We start from the raw sequence: 14,541 nt of genomic DNA, 5'->3' as shown, positions 1-14,541 counted from the left end.
GGCTTTGGAAGTAGATACATGGCCTTGGGCAGTCAAGTTCACCTTTCTGAGCTTCAGTTTCTTTGTCTTAAAAATTGGTTTTTTAAGAGTTTCTACTTTATTGAGCTCTTGTGCAGATAAATAGAATACATGCTTATTAAAGAAACTGGAATGTGGTATGCATCCAATTAATGTTGGCTGCCATTTTCTTCACCATTATCTTTCTACCCTCACTATCACTGCCACCACCACCACCACCACCATCATCATCATTACGAACAGTGACAGTAACATCCCCTAACTTTGCATGGAAACCAAATCATGACCATCCTGTTCTTAGCCACCACACTGGACTCTAAGCTGTTATTTCATCAGTTCTAAAATGTTAGTGGTTTCCAGGGTAGAGAGGTATTTTTCTCACTGTTTGAAATTTCCACGTCAGTATTTGGAAGCAAGTTTTCCAGGAAGCTATAAGCCGATGTGTCTCTTAAGCCCATCAAAGGTGCTTAAAAGTTCTGACTCACTAAGCTTATTTCAACTAACTCTTGGGTTTTGAAAATATTTACTTCTGATCCTCTATTTCTTAAGCATTCTGCAGCTCCAAGCAAATTTTAGCTCGTCGCCACACCCAAAATCTTTCACGGTGGGGCTGTGTGGGCAGAATAACTGATCCTAAAGTTAGCATCCTTTCCATGCTTGCCTCTGAGGGGCAGCAGAAGGTCCCGGGACCTCCGAACACTGTGACTGCTACATCTGTGCAGCTGTGTATTTGGAGGGCGAGGTCTTGGGGTGGAAAGGATGACCTTCCCAGCACTACCCCTTGTGCAATCCGGGGTGTGCTCTGAGCAGCAGGAGACAGTGTTGTGAGGAGCTTCATCACAGAGCACCAGGGTCCGCTGCAGTACCTGCCTTGACATTGCCTTCAAGGTCATTGGTGTGCAACCCCCGGAATAAATATAAATGCAGAATGTGCTCTATTTCTCAGGTGCAATTAACTAGAGGTGAACTTCACTTTAGTCTGATCATTACCAAAAAAAAAAAAAAAAAAAAAAAAAAAATTCAAGCTTTGCTTTTTAAAAAATTGTTAGACGTAAAATATAGGTTTAAAAAAAGTTCTTCTTAGGAAGAAAGCAAGTACATTCTTAGTTTCAAACGAAACGTGAATCATCTTAGCTAATATTTTGGAGAATGAGTGTTTCTGGTTTCCACCCATTAGGGCAGACAGTTATCAGGAACAGAAACAATGCAGCCTTAGATGTTAAGGTTCTAGAAGGCAAGGGCGTGGCCCTGGGTTTCCGTACCCTGAGACGGCTCTGCTCTCGGAGGAATAGCATGCACAGCCACAGTGAGGCGGGTAGTACATTCTTGGATTTTTGTAATGTCTTTTATAATAGAAATATAAATGAGCTCTTGTAGAAGAAATGATAGGCTCTGAGTGACTTAAAGAGAATGACTCAATCATTCATTCGTTCGTCACACAGCTGCTGGCTGACCCTCTGTGTGTGCTCTAGGTATAAAATATAAATAACTCTGACAGAGCCCCGTTCTGATGGGGCCAACAAGATTATACATTGAGGGTTTTCTCCAGAAGAGAACAATATGGCTTCATAAGGGACGAAGGGATGTATCCTTTTGTTTACACAACATAGCTAGTTTGTGAGGCTTGGTTTTCATCTTTAAGGAAATGCAGCAAACAATATGAATAAGGTACCATTTTATTGACAAAGTAGTTCATAAAATCAAAAAAATTTAGACATGTAAGGGTCCCAGGTATCGCTTACTTTTAAATAAATGTAGGTGTGAGGTTAATAAATTTGAATAGCAGATAGAAATTTTGAAAAAGCAGATGCAACACTTCAAGTTTAGAAGATACAGTGATGAAATACCCTTTTACCTTATCTTGAACACTTTGTCCCAATGGTGGAATCATCACAGGGAAACAAAGTACATTTAAGAGTGTTTGTAGAAAGAGAGAGATAGACAAACATGCTGTTGCAACCGTTACACTCTCAGGGCCGACTATGGGATTGGAAAAGAGAACTAAAGGAAACCTATTTCCCGCAATCACTGTACTGGAACAAGGCTGGGAATGTTCCCCTAAAGCAGGGGCATGCTAATGGCATCTAAGGGGAGGAGATTCTGCCAGGGAAGAGGATGCTGTTGGTCTTGTTGTGCTTGATGAAGAACAGGAACGGGTGATTGCAATTGAACAGTTCATAGCGGGGTGCCGACAATACAGTCATTCCCACGCCGGTAGCAGCTGCAGCCTCTGTGCCCTCCTCTCCTCAACAAAGGACACGCGTAGGACTTGAGACAGGAAGAGACCTCGGCTGCCTGTCATGCCCGAGAAGTCAGCATCCTGTGGCTGAAGGCATCCACCATCCCCAGGTCTGTCATCGTGGACCTCTTTCACTTTGAACCGAGGTAGGTACAAATGCACATGTGTCTTGTGCATATTCTGTGAGCTCGACTACGCTATTAACTTCTCAGTGGTGAGTTTATCTTCCAGCTGTAGCAATGGAAAAAAATAACAAATGATGTGATTCTCAGTGGACACTGAACTCAATTTAACATTGGATTGAAATATTACAGCAAATGTGAATACTGGAGATGCAGTTTTATATATACATATATATACACATATATACATGTATATATATATGGTCTACCGGAAAGTTCTGTCTGTTTTTGGAATAAAACAAAACACAAATTTTTCTTACCATCAATAAACTTTATTAAATAATATAATTGCCATTATTATTAATGATTTCTTGCCAGCGTGAGGGCAATTTGTATATCCCATTTTTGAAAAATGTTTTATCTTTTGATGCGAAAAATTGAACCAGTGCTTGTTTGATATCTTCTTCATTTTCGAATTTTTTGCCCTTCAAAAAATTTTGTAAGGACAAAAATAAGTGATAGTCAGTATTATTCCTTCACCAAACACTTTCATTAAATTTCTACATGCTTCTGTAGCATTTCTTCCTTGTTGAAATTCATAAAAATTACAGTGGCATAAATGAACTTTATCAGTAGTCTTGGGTACACTATTGCTTCACACATAAGACTAACATGAATCAACTTTGTTTTAGTTAATTTGCTACATCAGTATGTATACATAAGTGATAAAAATAGAGAGGCACACATGCGCCAAATAAACATGTGCTTACGTGTTGAAACTTGTTGTGATAGAAACAGACAGAACTTTCCGGTAGACCTTATATATATGTATAATAAACTAATATTCTGTATTATATATAAAACAACAGGATCATTAAATAAAATTATTTTGTAAAAGATAAACTATGTGTATCCTTTTCTTTCTTTTCTTTTTTAGCAAAGAAGAGAGAGAGAGAGATGGAAAGACAGACAAGAAGGGAGAGAGATGAGAAGCATCAATTTGTAGTTGTAGCATTTTAGTTGTTCATTGATTGCGTTCTCAGTTATGATATGATTGAACAAAGTCTCTATCCCTTGTTCTTTTTCTTCTTCTTCAGGAACCCCTATGATGCGGATGTTATTTCTCTTCATGTTGTCACAGAGCTCTCTAAGTGTTTCCTCTGACTTTTTGAGTCTCTTTTCTCTTTTCTTCTCTGCTTTCATGCCTTCATTCCAGTTGTCCTCCAACTCGCTGATTCGATCCTCTGCTGTATCCATCCTGTTTTTAATTCCTTCCATTGTGGTCTTCATTTCTGATATTGTATTTGTCATCTCTGACTGATTCTTTTTTAATATTTCAATATCCTTTTTTATACTTGCTATTTCTTTATTTAGGTTTTCAAACTGCCCCTCCATTGTTGTTCTAAGATCCCTAAGCATCCTTACAATCATTATTTTGAACTCCGCATCTGGAAGTTTGATTATTTCCGTATCACTCAGCTCATCTCTCAAGGGTGTCTCTTGTGGTTTCATTTGGGTTGCACTCCTTTGTCTTCTCATAATGGTGTTTTATTTGTAGAGTTGCTTGAGTCTAGGCTTGGTGTTTTCTGCCTCCTGTTTTCAGTTGTGTTATTTCTAGGTCTTCTTTGGTTGGTATCAGCTATTATTTGTAATCCACCTTTTGGATTTGGGCAGCTTTGAAGTCTTGATTTGTTTGTTTTCTTAACAGGTGATAGTCTTGTTAACTGATCTCAGCAGGGGGCTTCCTTGAAACTGTAACCAGGAATGCTGTGGGTGTAACCTGAGACCATGAAGGTCTCTTCCACCTACTAATCTCACTGGGGGCAGGGTTTTTTCTCAGCTTCAGTAGGGGGAGGTGTATCTCAGATCTCCATGGAGACCTGAGTTACTGCCCCTCCTCCCCACTTCTTGTTTTCAGCTGTGTCTTGTTGCGCTGATTGGAGCTGGATAGATGTCTGGAGATCTCTGATCCGGAAGCACTTCAGCTCTGTTTTGTGAAAGGTTCAGTCCCTCCCCCAGCTATGGCCGCCTCCAGCACGAATGAGTCAGCTTTTTTATTTCGTTTCTTGCATACCTTAGCCCCTCACAGTCTGTCCCTCTCCTTGTCCTTTCCACTTGGGAGATAAGCTGGTCTTTTCAACCCACCTTGCTCCCTGGTCACCAGGTAAGTGGCTGTGAGCAGCAGTTTCTGCTCTTTTTCCTCTGTGAAATCCTCTCTGGGCTCTCAGCCTCACCCCCCCCCCCCCCCTGCCGTTCCTGTAAGCAGAGGAGATTCAGGCACTCCTTACCAGGTTTATTGTGGCTTCCTCTTTGCTCCTTGGTTTTTGAGAGCTGTTCTTGCAGTTCAGTGTTGGTTTTTCATGCTGATTTTTCCTAAATTAATTTGTATTCCAGTTTGGTGTTGAGAGCTGGGCGTCTGTGCGTCCGCCTACTCCGCTGCCATCTTCCTCCTGATTGCGTTCTCATATGTGCCTTGACCAAGGGGCTCCAGCTGAGCCAGTGACCCCTTACTCAAGCCAGCAACTTTGGGCTTCAAGTCAGTAACCTTTGGGCTCAAGCCAGAGACCTTTGGACTCAAGCCATTCACCATGCTGTCATGTCTATGGTCCCATGCTCAAGCCGGTGACCCTCGTGCTCAAGCTAGCGAACCTGCACTCAACCCGGTGACCTTGGGTTTCGAGCCTGGGTCCCCAGCATCCCAGGCAGATGCTCTATCCACTGCGCCACCACCTGGTCAGGCTACATCTCCATTTCTTAACTGCCTGTCCACTGCATGTTTCAATTTTAAACTCTTTACTAGTTAGTGTCCTTTTGTACATAATTATTTTTACAATTTATAACATACAACTTGTTTTTATTTATTTTTTGTTGCTTGACCTATTTGTAAACATTTTCCATATAGCTGTATATTTCTTTAATCACATTTAAATTGTTACATAATACTACCCATTAACTTGATAGTCAATGTCTATATCTTTATGTAATTAACCTTTTCTGAGCATTTCCTGTATGCCAGTCCCTAAGCTAAACTATCAGCAACATAAAGCTGCACCGTTGTTCCCTGTTTTGCATTTTTCATTATTTTTAGCCACTTTGGTCTAAAAGCTTTCTCCTTGTTTAGACTTATTAGCGTAAGGTAAATCCCCGGATGGAGGTTCCTGATGTCTTTGATAAGGAGGACTGCTGAGTGGGGGACGCAGATCACAATGGCCGTTCACATAAACTCACCACACCTTCCCAGAGGCAGCACAGTACGTATGCCGAGTGTGGCAAGCTCACTACAACTTCAGCAGCCTCAGTGGCCGTTGCAGTAGTTGCAGATGGCCATTTTTGGAATGTCCTCAACATGCCAGATAGTGTTATTGATATTTTTACACTCTATCTTTTAATCATTACAATAATGTTAAGAAGAAAAATCATTGTTTTCTTTTTTACTTTTTTTTTTCTCACAGGAATGAGATGTCAAATGACTTTGAGCTCCTAGGGATAGGCTATTTCTAAAATGAAAAGTGACCATCACGATACATCTCTGTCTATGACCCACAACCCCACTGGGATTCCGTATGCAAAATGGCGCCCATGGGTGCTTTCATTTGCTTGCTTTTGTTTCTAGGTGACCTCGCATATATTTTCCACGTGTCACCTCCATCAAAGTTTTAGTTTCTGCATTATTCCATACGTAGGTGGGACATAAAAGTGAAACTAAGAGACATTGATAAGAGTGTGGTGGTTAGGGCGGGGGAGGGGGGAAAGGGAGAGGGAAAGGGGGAGGGGGAGGGGCACAAAGAAAACTAGATAGAAGGTGACAGAGGACAATCTGACTTTGGGTGATGGGTATGCAACAAATTGAAAGACAAGATAACCTGGACTTGTTATCTTTGAATATATGTATCCTGATTTATTGATGTCACCCCATTAAAAAAATAAAATAAAAAAAAAAGTCTTAGTTTCTCATCTTCTAATGAATAAACTGAAGGGTATCAGAGATTCTTGCGGTTGTCAAATATTCTACGTGTGTGCCAAGGTATATATATATTCTGCTGACCAGACATTCATGGTTTCATCAGCATATAAATGGGACCTGTGATGTTAAAATGTATACTACATATCCTTCCACATCCCAATGTGATACATACTTAAAATATTTATTTATTCATCTATTTATTCATTTACTGGAACATGACAGAATGCCAGGTTCTCTTTAGGCTGCACGTAGAGAAGAGGCAGTGAGACCGATCCTTGAGCCCCGCCAGACGTCACCTACGGGCATGAGTACCGCTTCCACCAACGGCCCACACAAGTGTTGTACTGCTATGAGGAAGCATGTGCACCAGAGGGAAGGACAGGGAGCACACGCTGTTACCTGTGGAAGACCGTCTCTCTTTTGGCAGCAGCAGCACCATGCTCAGGTTTCTGCCTTTGTATGGGATTTCCAGGATCTGGGCTTGCACATTCCCCAGTGAGGCGAAATGAAACGGATGGCCTGTTGCATCATCTGCACGGGCTTGCTTTGATCCTACGGGAAATTAGTGTGGCCGACCGATGCCAAGGGAGACAGACACTAAAAAACAAACAAACAACAAAAGATCGATAATACTGCTGAGATACCAAACATCTTCCATCTATCTAAGCGATAAGCTGGGACACCTGGGATGGAGAGAGAAGAGAGCAAGAACAGCGTTGGTAAGGGCTGTTTCCCGCCCGCGGCTGCAGCGTGAGCCAAAGGTGTGTTGAGAGGCAACATTCCGCGCTCGGCCACGCTGCGTTATGTAAATTAATAAAGAGCAGGCAGTACCCTGTTCAGCCAAAATTCAGTCTGCTCAGTCTTTTTGGGGTCAAATCGCTCGTCCCACTGCCCTTTGAAATAGATGGTGTTCACCAGAAGTAGAATGGTGGTGCTGTCAAGAGAGTTTTGGGGAAAGAGATTCTTGATATTTTCTGCAAAAGAGAGGAAAACAAAGGTCTGTTGTGGAAGGTCCAAGTGGTTTGCCGGGGAAGTTGCAAGAGAAAGTTGAAGTGATCATTAGTTGGCCACACAAGTCACCACTTTAGGGGTTCTGTGACCAACGTGGTCTCACAGCACCCGCTTGATGAGTGGTGTGTCCTGGATGGAGAAGACGCCCCTTGTAACTAGGAGTGTGACCAGCTGCCCTGTGCGCGCTGACTTCAGCGAATCTTTCAACAAATGCATTTCCTCCCTCCGCACCTCCTCCCTTTCCTCCTGGCATTTTTTATCTCCTTTCTTTCCTCTTTTCGTTTCTCCATATTCCCATTCTATTCTGCTTTTCCTCCTCCTTCCCTCCATTTCTTTCTAGTTTTCCAAAGGTAGGCTCACTACTCAGAGGAAATAGGGCCGAGAGTCCATTAGGACCAAGGACAGGAGCCGCGCAATCGGAAACGCTGCCCTGCGCGCAGTCAGCCGCGTTCCCTGGGGTGTCCTCCTCCGCTCTGCAGCGCCCGCTTTGAATGGCTGTGGGAGTAGTCGAGAGGGCAGGGGGGAGAGAGGGTATGCATCATAGGATAGAGGCTTTGTCCAGCTCCCTGATGTGGTCGGGGGCATGGCTGTGGGATGGCAAAGTGGGCGCGTGGGGGGCAGGAAGGGGGGGGTTACAGCAGAGCTGTCTATTTCCCAGTTAACAAAGGCCTAGGAATCCCTTTCTACTATTTTGTCTCAGCAATCGTAATCTAGATGTTAAGCCTCTGCTGTCAAGTAAAAGATATGACCCCCAGATGGGGTCTGAGCAGAGATGTGGGGTCCACACCGATGCTGTCAATCTCCAGCTGTGTGTCCACGTGGCTGGCCCAGTGGTCCTTCTTGGGTTCCCCTCGTTTCTCTCCTCACGTGCTTGGACCCTGCACCATCTGCAGCGCCCTCTGCCAACCTCTCTGCAATCGCATCTCACCCCAGTGTCCCGGTGGCCCCCGCAAAGTCAGGCACGGGTTCGTGCGCAGTGGGGACTCAGAGTGGTTTCTCAGGGGCGATCCTCTCCCACTGTACCGTGCGTTTGGCTTTCCACCCAGGAATTAATCCTCTTTCGGCTCTCTTCTGCAGCATGGGCAAAATCGGCAGATTCCACACTGGCGAGGTAAAATTTCTTAACGTTTCCAAGTATTCCTGTGATGTGGGAAAAAACTGAAGAGTGATTGATCAGGAACGATGTATTCCCAAATTAAATGATGTTTAATCATGACCAAACATACTATACAAAGTCACCCCTAAACCCACACTTGAATGGTGGGTTGTCAGGCTTGTAGGCACTCCAGCAGACAGAGGCTAGGAGACACCTCTGGGTAAATGATCTCCCGGTGGGTCAGCCGGGCTCATGTGACTCCTTTTCCCCATTTTGGTCACTGAAGACAGAGGACCCAAGATGCTGAGGAAAGGCATAGTAGACCCGTGAAACGTACTGGGAGAAATGGAAACTTCCTCTCTCCGTAGAGCCTGTTGGCGAGGTGCAGCTCATAGGTGTTGGTGGGTTTGAGTTCAGTCAGAAGCTTTTGAAACTGCTGGGGCACCTTTCTGGACTTTTCAACCTTCAAACATCAAAAAGGGAGCTTGCTGAACCCTCCGTCGATGTAAGTACTAAACCCATGTGCTGTGTCTGTTAGACCCATCCCTAATGTTTGGTGGCCCCATGGAGGACTTTTGTTGTAGGTCTCTGGTATTTGATATACTTCACCTCAACTATCCTTCATAATCCTTCCATTTAATTGTCCAGAACTCTTTTTCTTCCTGCTCTAACCTACCCCAGTCTTTTCTCCTGTGGACTCTTGGCAGCAGCATTGCTAATTGGCTTGTGGTTTGATGGGGTCAGTGGTGAAGCTCAACCTTCCATCTGAATGCAGACTCCTTAAGGACTAGACCGCCTGTCATTTCTAACAGCTGTCAGTGGTATGAGAATGTTGGACTTAGTTATTTTAATATACTATGACATGGAGCCCTATGTCCTTGGCAGTATTATCTCCTCAGACCTAGTGACTGTCACCTACACTCGTTACTCAGGATGGCCATTCCCCAAGAGGAGGAACAATGTGTGCTGGTTTATTACTGAAGGGCTCTATGTTGGCATCTCTAAGTCCCTAGTCTAATTCAGACGAAAACAAGAAGCTCAGAGAGTTAAGTAGCTTCTCCAAGGCGATAGTGTCACTGAGCCCATTTTTGAAACTAGGCCTGTCTAAACCCAGAACCTTTTCCTTGCTAACTCAGGGTTTCGGACTATTAAGGCTATAAGCCGTGTATCGCATACAGTCCTTTCCCAAAACTTGGATATATGCTTATGTTTCTTAATCCTACTTACGACATAATGAAAATTATATGCTTTTTAGCAATGTTATTGTGATTACTAGACTTTTTGTTATTCTATAATAGCGATAACACATTTTTTTTTTTTTTTGTATTTTTCTGAAGCTGGAAACGGAGAGAGACAGTCAGACAGACTCCCGCATGCGCCTGACCAGGATCCACCCGGCACGCCCACCAGGGGCGACGCTCTGCCCACCAGGGGGCGATGCTCTGCCCCTCCGGGGCGTCGCTCTGTCGCGACCAGAGCCACTCCAGCGCCTGGGGCAGAGGCCAAGGAGCCATCCCCAGCGCCCGGGCCATCTTTGCTCCAATGGAGCCTTGGCTGCGGGAGGAGAAGAGAGAGACAAAGAGGAAGGGGGGGCGGTGGAGAAGCAAATGGGCGCTTCTCCCATGTGCCCTGGCCGGGAATCGTACCTGGGTCCCCCGCACGCCAGGCCGACGCTCTACCGCTGAGCCAACTGGCCAGGGCACGGTATTTTTTTTTAAATCAAGGTTTCCAGTGATCCAGGCATTGCTGCAACGTGTTGCATGTATTTTTGTGAATAGAGGCAGATCTTTCATTGCTCCTAGTTTATCGGAATAAGGTCATTGTGGCTCAGAGCAGTTGTATCTTGCTCATGGTCACCATGTAGGAACAGTAGAGCAGAAATTTGAAGTGCTTCTTTTGAACCAATTTGAACCAATTCTTATTGGTTCTAGAACCCATGCTCTTCATCACAATGCTGATCTCCCCTCAGGAAAACAAAAATATGAAATGTGTAAGTCTGTAATATGAAATAAAAAAACAACTCTGTTTGTTCAATCTATTTTGCCCAAGATTTCCCCTAAAAAATCTCACAGTTGATGTGAAAGTCCCAGTTTACACTATGACCTCTTGGGTAGTTGATGTTCCTTCTAGACCCAAGTGCTGTGCAACTCACATGAACTGTGGCGGCCACTCCTGCTGTGTTCTCTGTGACTCCATTAAAGTGAAGAGCCTGGAAGCGACAGGAAATGGAACAAGAAAACTTTACTTAGAATATGTGTCTACATCAGAGGACATTAAGAGAAACAAATAAAAAGAATGGAAGAAAAAAAATAAACCTAAACCCCAAACAAACAAACAAAACAAAACAAACTCCCAAAACCAAAGCAAAGAATAAAGAATAAAGAAAACGTTAGTGTGTTTGCTCCTTAAGAAAACAGACAAGATGGTTATGACCAATCACTTCAAAGAATCTAACTCATGTTCTTTCATTGCCGCGGACACACGTGATAATGCTTCCCATGGATTTAGGTCAATCTACCCCTTCTACCAACAATTCCCCATTTAAGCCTCACGTCTGGTTGTTGGGCAATGGTAGGGGTTCATCTTAGCTCCCACAGGAAGTATAGGCACAGGGAAGCTGTTAGACCAGTCATGGGAATACTTGTTCCCACTGTACAATCCATGGGAACAGCCAGATCTATGACCATCTGCACACAAGCCAATAGAGGGACCAGCCTGAACTGGTCAACATAAACAAAGCTGACACCTTCTGAATTTCTGATGCAGTGTGTCCTTTGGACCCTAAGGAAGTCATGGCCAAGGCTAATGTGATGCTGAGTAGGGAATAGAAGATATTTTCCTTCTCTGATTTCCTGAATTGTTGGAACAGGTCATATGCAAAGCGAGTGTTTGCCTCACTGAGTGAGCCCACAGTGCTATTGGTGTGGTCAGCAACTCCTGAAAAAGCAACCAATTCCTTCTGTAGTTACTTTACCAAACAGAAGGTGACTGTGTAATGAATTTGTCTGAAAGAAACGACCAATATTTTTGGGTTTTAGGATTCCAACAACTCAAGCTTCTCTTCCTTTTTTACTTTTCAAATCTTCTATAAGGTACATGTATTAATTTTATAATTAGAAGACTGATGCAATTATTGAGAGTTAAATTATTAAATTATTTAAGAGTGAGAAAGTAAGAGAACATTTTAATCTTTTCTTCGTACCTGGCTGTACTAGATCTGCATAGAAGAGGCTTTATTAACAGAGGCCAAGACCATGGTTCATGTGGATAATAACATGCAGCTGTGAGTATAATCTCCTCATGCAAGATGAAATACATGCATGATAAAGAACACGTGATAGCTATGATTTTCCCCACAATGATCATACTGTTAAGCGGGAGCAGCGGAAGTGCTTACCTGTGTTCTTGGAGGAAGCAGGTGGGCAGGGAGCCTGTGGGTCTGTGTGTGGTGAGTGATGGGCGAGGTCCCGAATATATATACCTCTCCCGCCCCGCCGTCCTACAGGTGCTCTTTCAAGCAATGCAGCATTTGATTTCTCAACCAGACCAACCCTTTCCTGCCTTTATGAGTAAAGACACGATCATTGTCCAATTGTTCCACTCCTTTCCATGGGTCTGGGTCATGCCATCCTTGGATCACGGGACATGGCATGCAGATGTTTTTCTACTAGCAACAAGAATGAACCTATAATTCCAGCTTCCTTATATTCCCCTAGCTATGCCCAACCAGAACTAACCCTTGAAAAAAAACAAAACAGCCTGACCAGGCGGTGGCGCAGTGGATAGAGCGTCAGACTGGGATGCAGATGACCCAGGTTCAAGACCCCAAGGTCACCAGCTTGAGCGCGGGCTCATCTGGTTTGAGAAAATGTCGCTGGCTCGAGCAACGGGTTACTCGGGCTGCTGTAGCCCCACGGTCAAGGCACATATGAGAACGCAATCAATGAACAACTAAGGTGTCGCAACAAAAAACTAATAATTGATGCTTTCATCTCACTCTGTTCCTGTCTCTCTGTCCCTATCTATCCCTCTCTCTGACTCTCTCTCTGTCACTGTAAAAAAACAAAACAAAAAACAAACAAACAAACAAAAAAACACCGTTCACCTTTCACCTCTTGGTGGTGAATTGTCTCCCATGACCATCTCAAACACCAAGCAACCAGAACCTTACATTTGCAAATGTAGGTTGTGAAAGGGTTTGTGCAGCCTGTCACTTCCTGAGTGGTTGTTCTTCATGACCAGGAAAGTAGCTCAAATTCTGACAAAGTGTTGAGCAATATGTGAAGGACAGGAATCATTGGCCTTTCCCCCAAAGCTGTAGCTTCCTGTGACTCCTGCAGCCAACTCCAGATTTCTCCTCTTTTCCAAGGTCAGTGGGAAGCTTGTTGACTTCACTAGGTTAACGTGCTCCCAGTGAGAACAACACTCAACACAAACAGCCATTGTGCCTGGCAGCATTCTATTTCTGATATAACTGTGAAACGAAACAAATTGAGATAGCAGAATAATGACACTTCTCTGTCACCCTGTCCTTGAGTCTGCCAGCTTCATGCCTGGGCTGGAGAATGGAGTCGACGGCCTGTTAGATAAACTGAGAAGAAGATGTTCATCGTGTGCCATGGTTGTTTGTGTTCTCACCGGGGCCTTAGTCTCTTTGTGTGCTTGAGTAATACTAAAAATTGTTGATGCTTATGAGCTGGGATATGTATTCACCCACTTACACCTTTGATAACCCATCGAGGCACGTCTCTGTTATACCCATTTCAGAGATGATAGAACAGAGGCATGGAGCAGTGGAACAAAAACCCAAGTTTTTATGGGGGGGGTGAACTGCAAAGGTGAAGTATCCAGGCAGGTGACCTAGCTCAGGAACTGCATGTGCATCCACTACCCATACTATACTAGCCACACTCTGGGTGTAGAAAGAACTATAAAAGAAAGAGATTTGATACATGTATATACTGCAAAGTGACTACCACAATAAATTTAGTTAATACCCATCACTGAGTCAGGATAGCTAGAAGCAAGGGAAATTCCTTGAGAAGTAGAACAAGGGAAACTAAGACAGTCATTACACAGGGCCAGAAAATAACCCTGACCCCTCTATATGCACACTGTGATGAATCAACAAATTGAATGACACATCTGGAAACCTAATGCATGTTCTGTTGAGACCCTCCCTGAGAACTCCCCTAGGATTTCTCCTGGCTGAAGAAAGAGAAAAGCCTCAAGACAAAAGGACCAGAACTCACTCTTTCTAGAGCATGCGAATGCCTTTCTCCCTTCCTTGTGGGTCTCTGCTTCCTGTCTCCTAGACTCTAAGGGTTCCCATGAGACTTGCAACCAGAGGAGTAGTGGGCAGCAGCAGGTCCTCCCAGGCTGACCCCCTGAACCTGTCCCTAAGGCCCCTTTTATGCTCAGACTTCCCAGTGAGCCCAACCAGCCTGCCTGGGCTCTCTCCTGTTACTTCTTCTATCCTAAACTCGTTCTTGTTTCACTGTCCCCAATTGTATTTAATAAATGTATTCTTAACATCACCTGGACTTGTGTTGTAAAATCTCTTCTGCGCGAAGTCAAGAACACATACACCACAAGCCTGCCTGACACAGACCCACTCTGGGCCAGGTCCCCACCCGGTAACATCAACACACAGAATTACAATTCGTTTCTTGCGGTGAGAAATTCTAAGATGTACTCTCTAAGCAACTTTCAAATATACCGTATAGTATCCTTGTCTAGACTCATCATGCTAGTCATTAAAGCCCAGATCTTTTCCTTTTTCTTTTTTGAGACAGAACAACTGTTTAATGAAATGTCGAGAAGAGAGTTGGGGATAATTCTCACGTCAAACTCCTGAGTTTAGCAGAGTTAAACACATTTTTTTCCCTGTAGGGCTTTTCAGAGCCCTTCTGGGTTGATGGTCATTACCTTTCCAAGGAGGTGATAAAACATGTAGAATTTTCCAAATGTTTCATACTTTTAACAAATGTTAGTTTTTTATTAGGCTAGCAGTCCTGGAACACATTCAAGAAGCACTAAAACTAACACAACCTTATTTTTCTTATCACTGGAAGTTTATACCTTTGGCCAT

At 43.7% G+C, this 14,541-nt stretch overlaps 1 protein-coding gene across 1 annotated transcript; it reads right to left on the bottom strand.

Moving 5' to 3' along the window:
- Nucleotides 1-1,833: 1,833 nt before the first annotated feature.
- Nucleotides 1,834-14,541, bottom strand: SERPINB3 (serpin family B member 3). The gene is given in 11 exon segments (XM_066352284.1): nucleotides 1,834-2,263; nucleotides 2,266-2,488; nucleotides 6,743-6,758; nucleotides 6,760-6,850; nucleotides 6,853-6,895; nucleotides 7,175-7,317; nucleotides 8,378-8,494; nucleotides 8,784-8,913; nucleotides 10,603-10,659; nucleotides 11,197-11,387; nucleotides 14,532-14,541. Coding segments are annotated over 11 exon segments (1,182 nt in total). The 3' UTR covers nucleotides 1,834-2,102.

This window comes from Saccopteryx leptura, chromosome 11, assembly GCF_036850995.1.
Source record: "Saccopteryx leptura isolate mSacLep1 chromosome 11, mSacLep1_pri_phased_curated, whole genome shotgun sequence".
NCBI lineage: Eukaryota > Metazoa > Chordata > Mammalia > Chiroptera > Emballonuridae > Saccopteryx > Saccopteryx leptura.
Note: the sequence above shows the minus strand (reverse complement) of the source record. Positions and strands in the feature narration are given on the sequence as shown.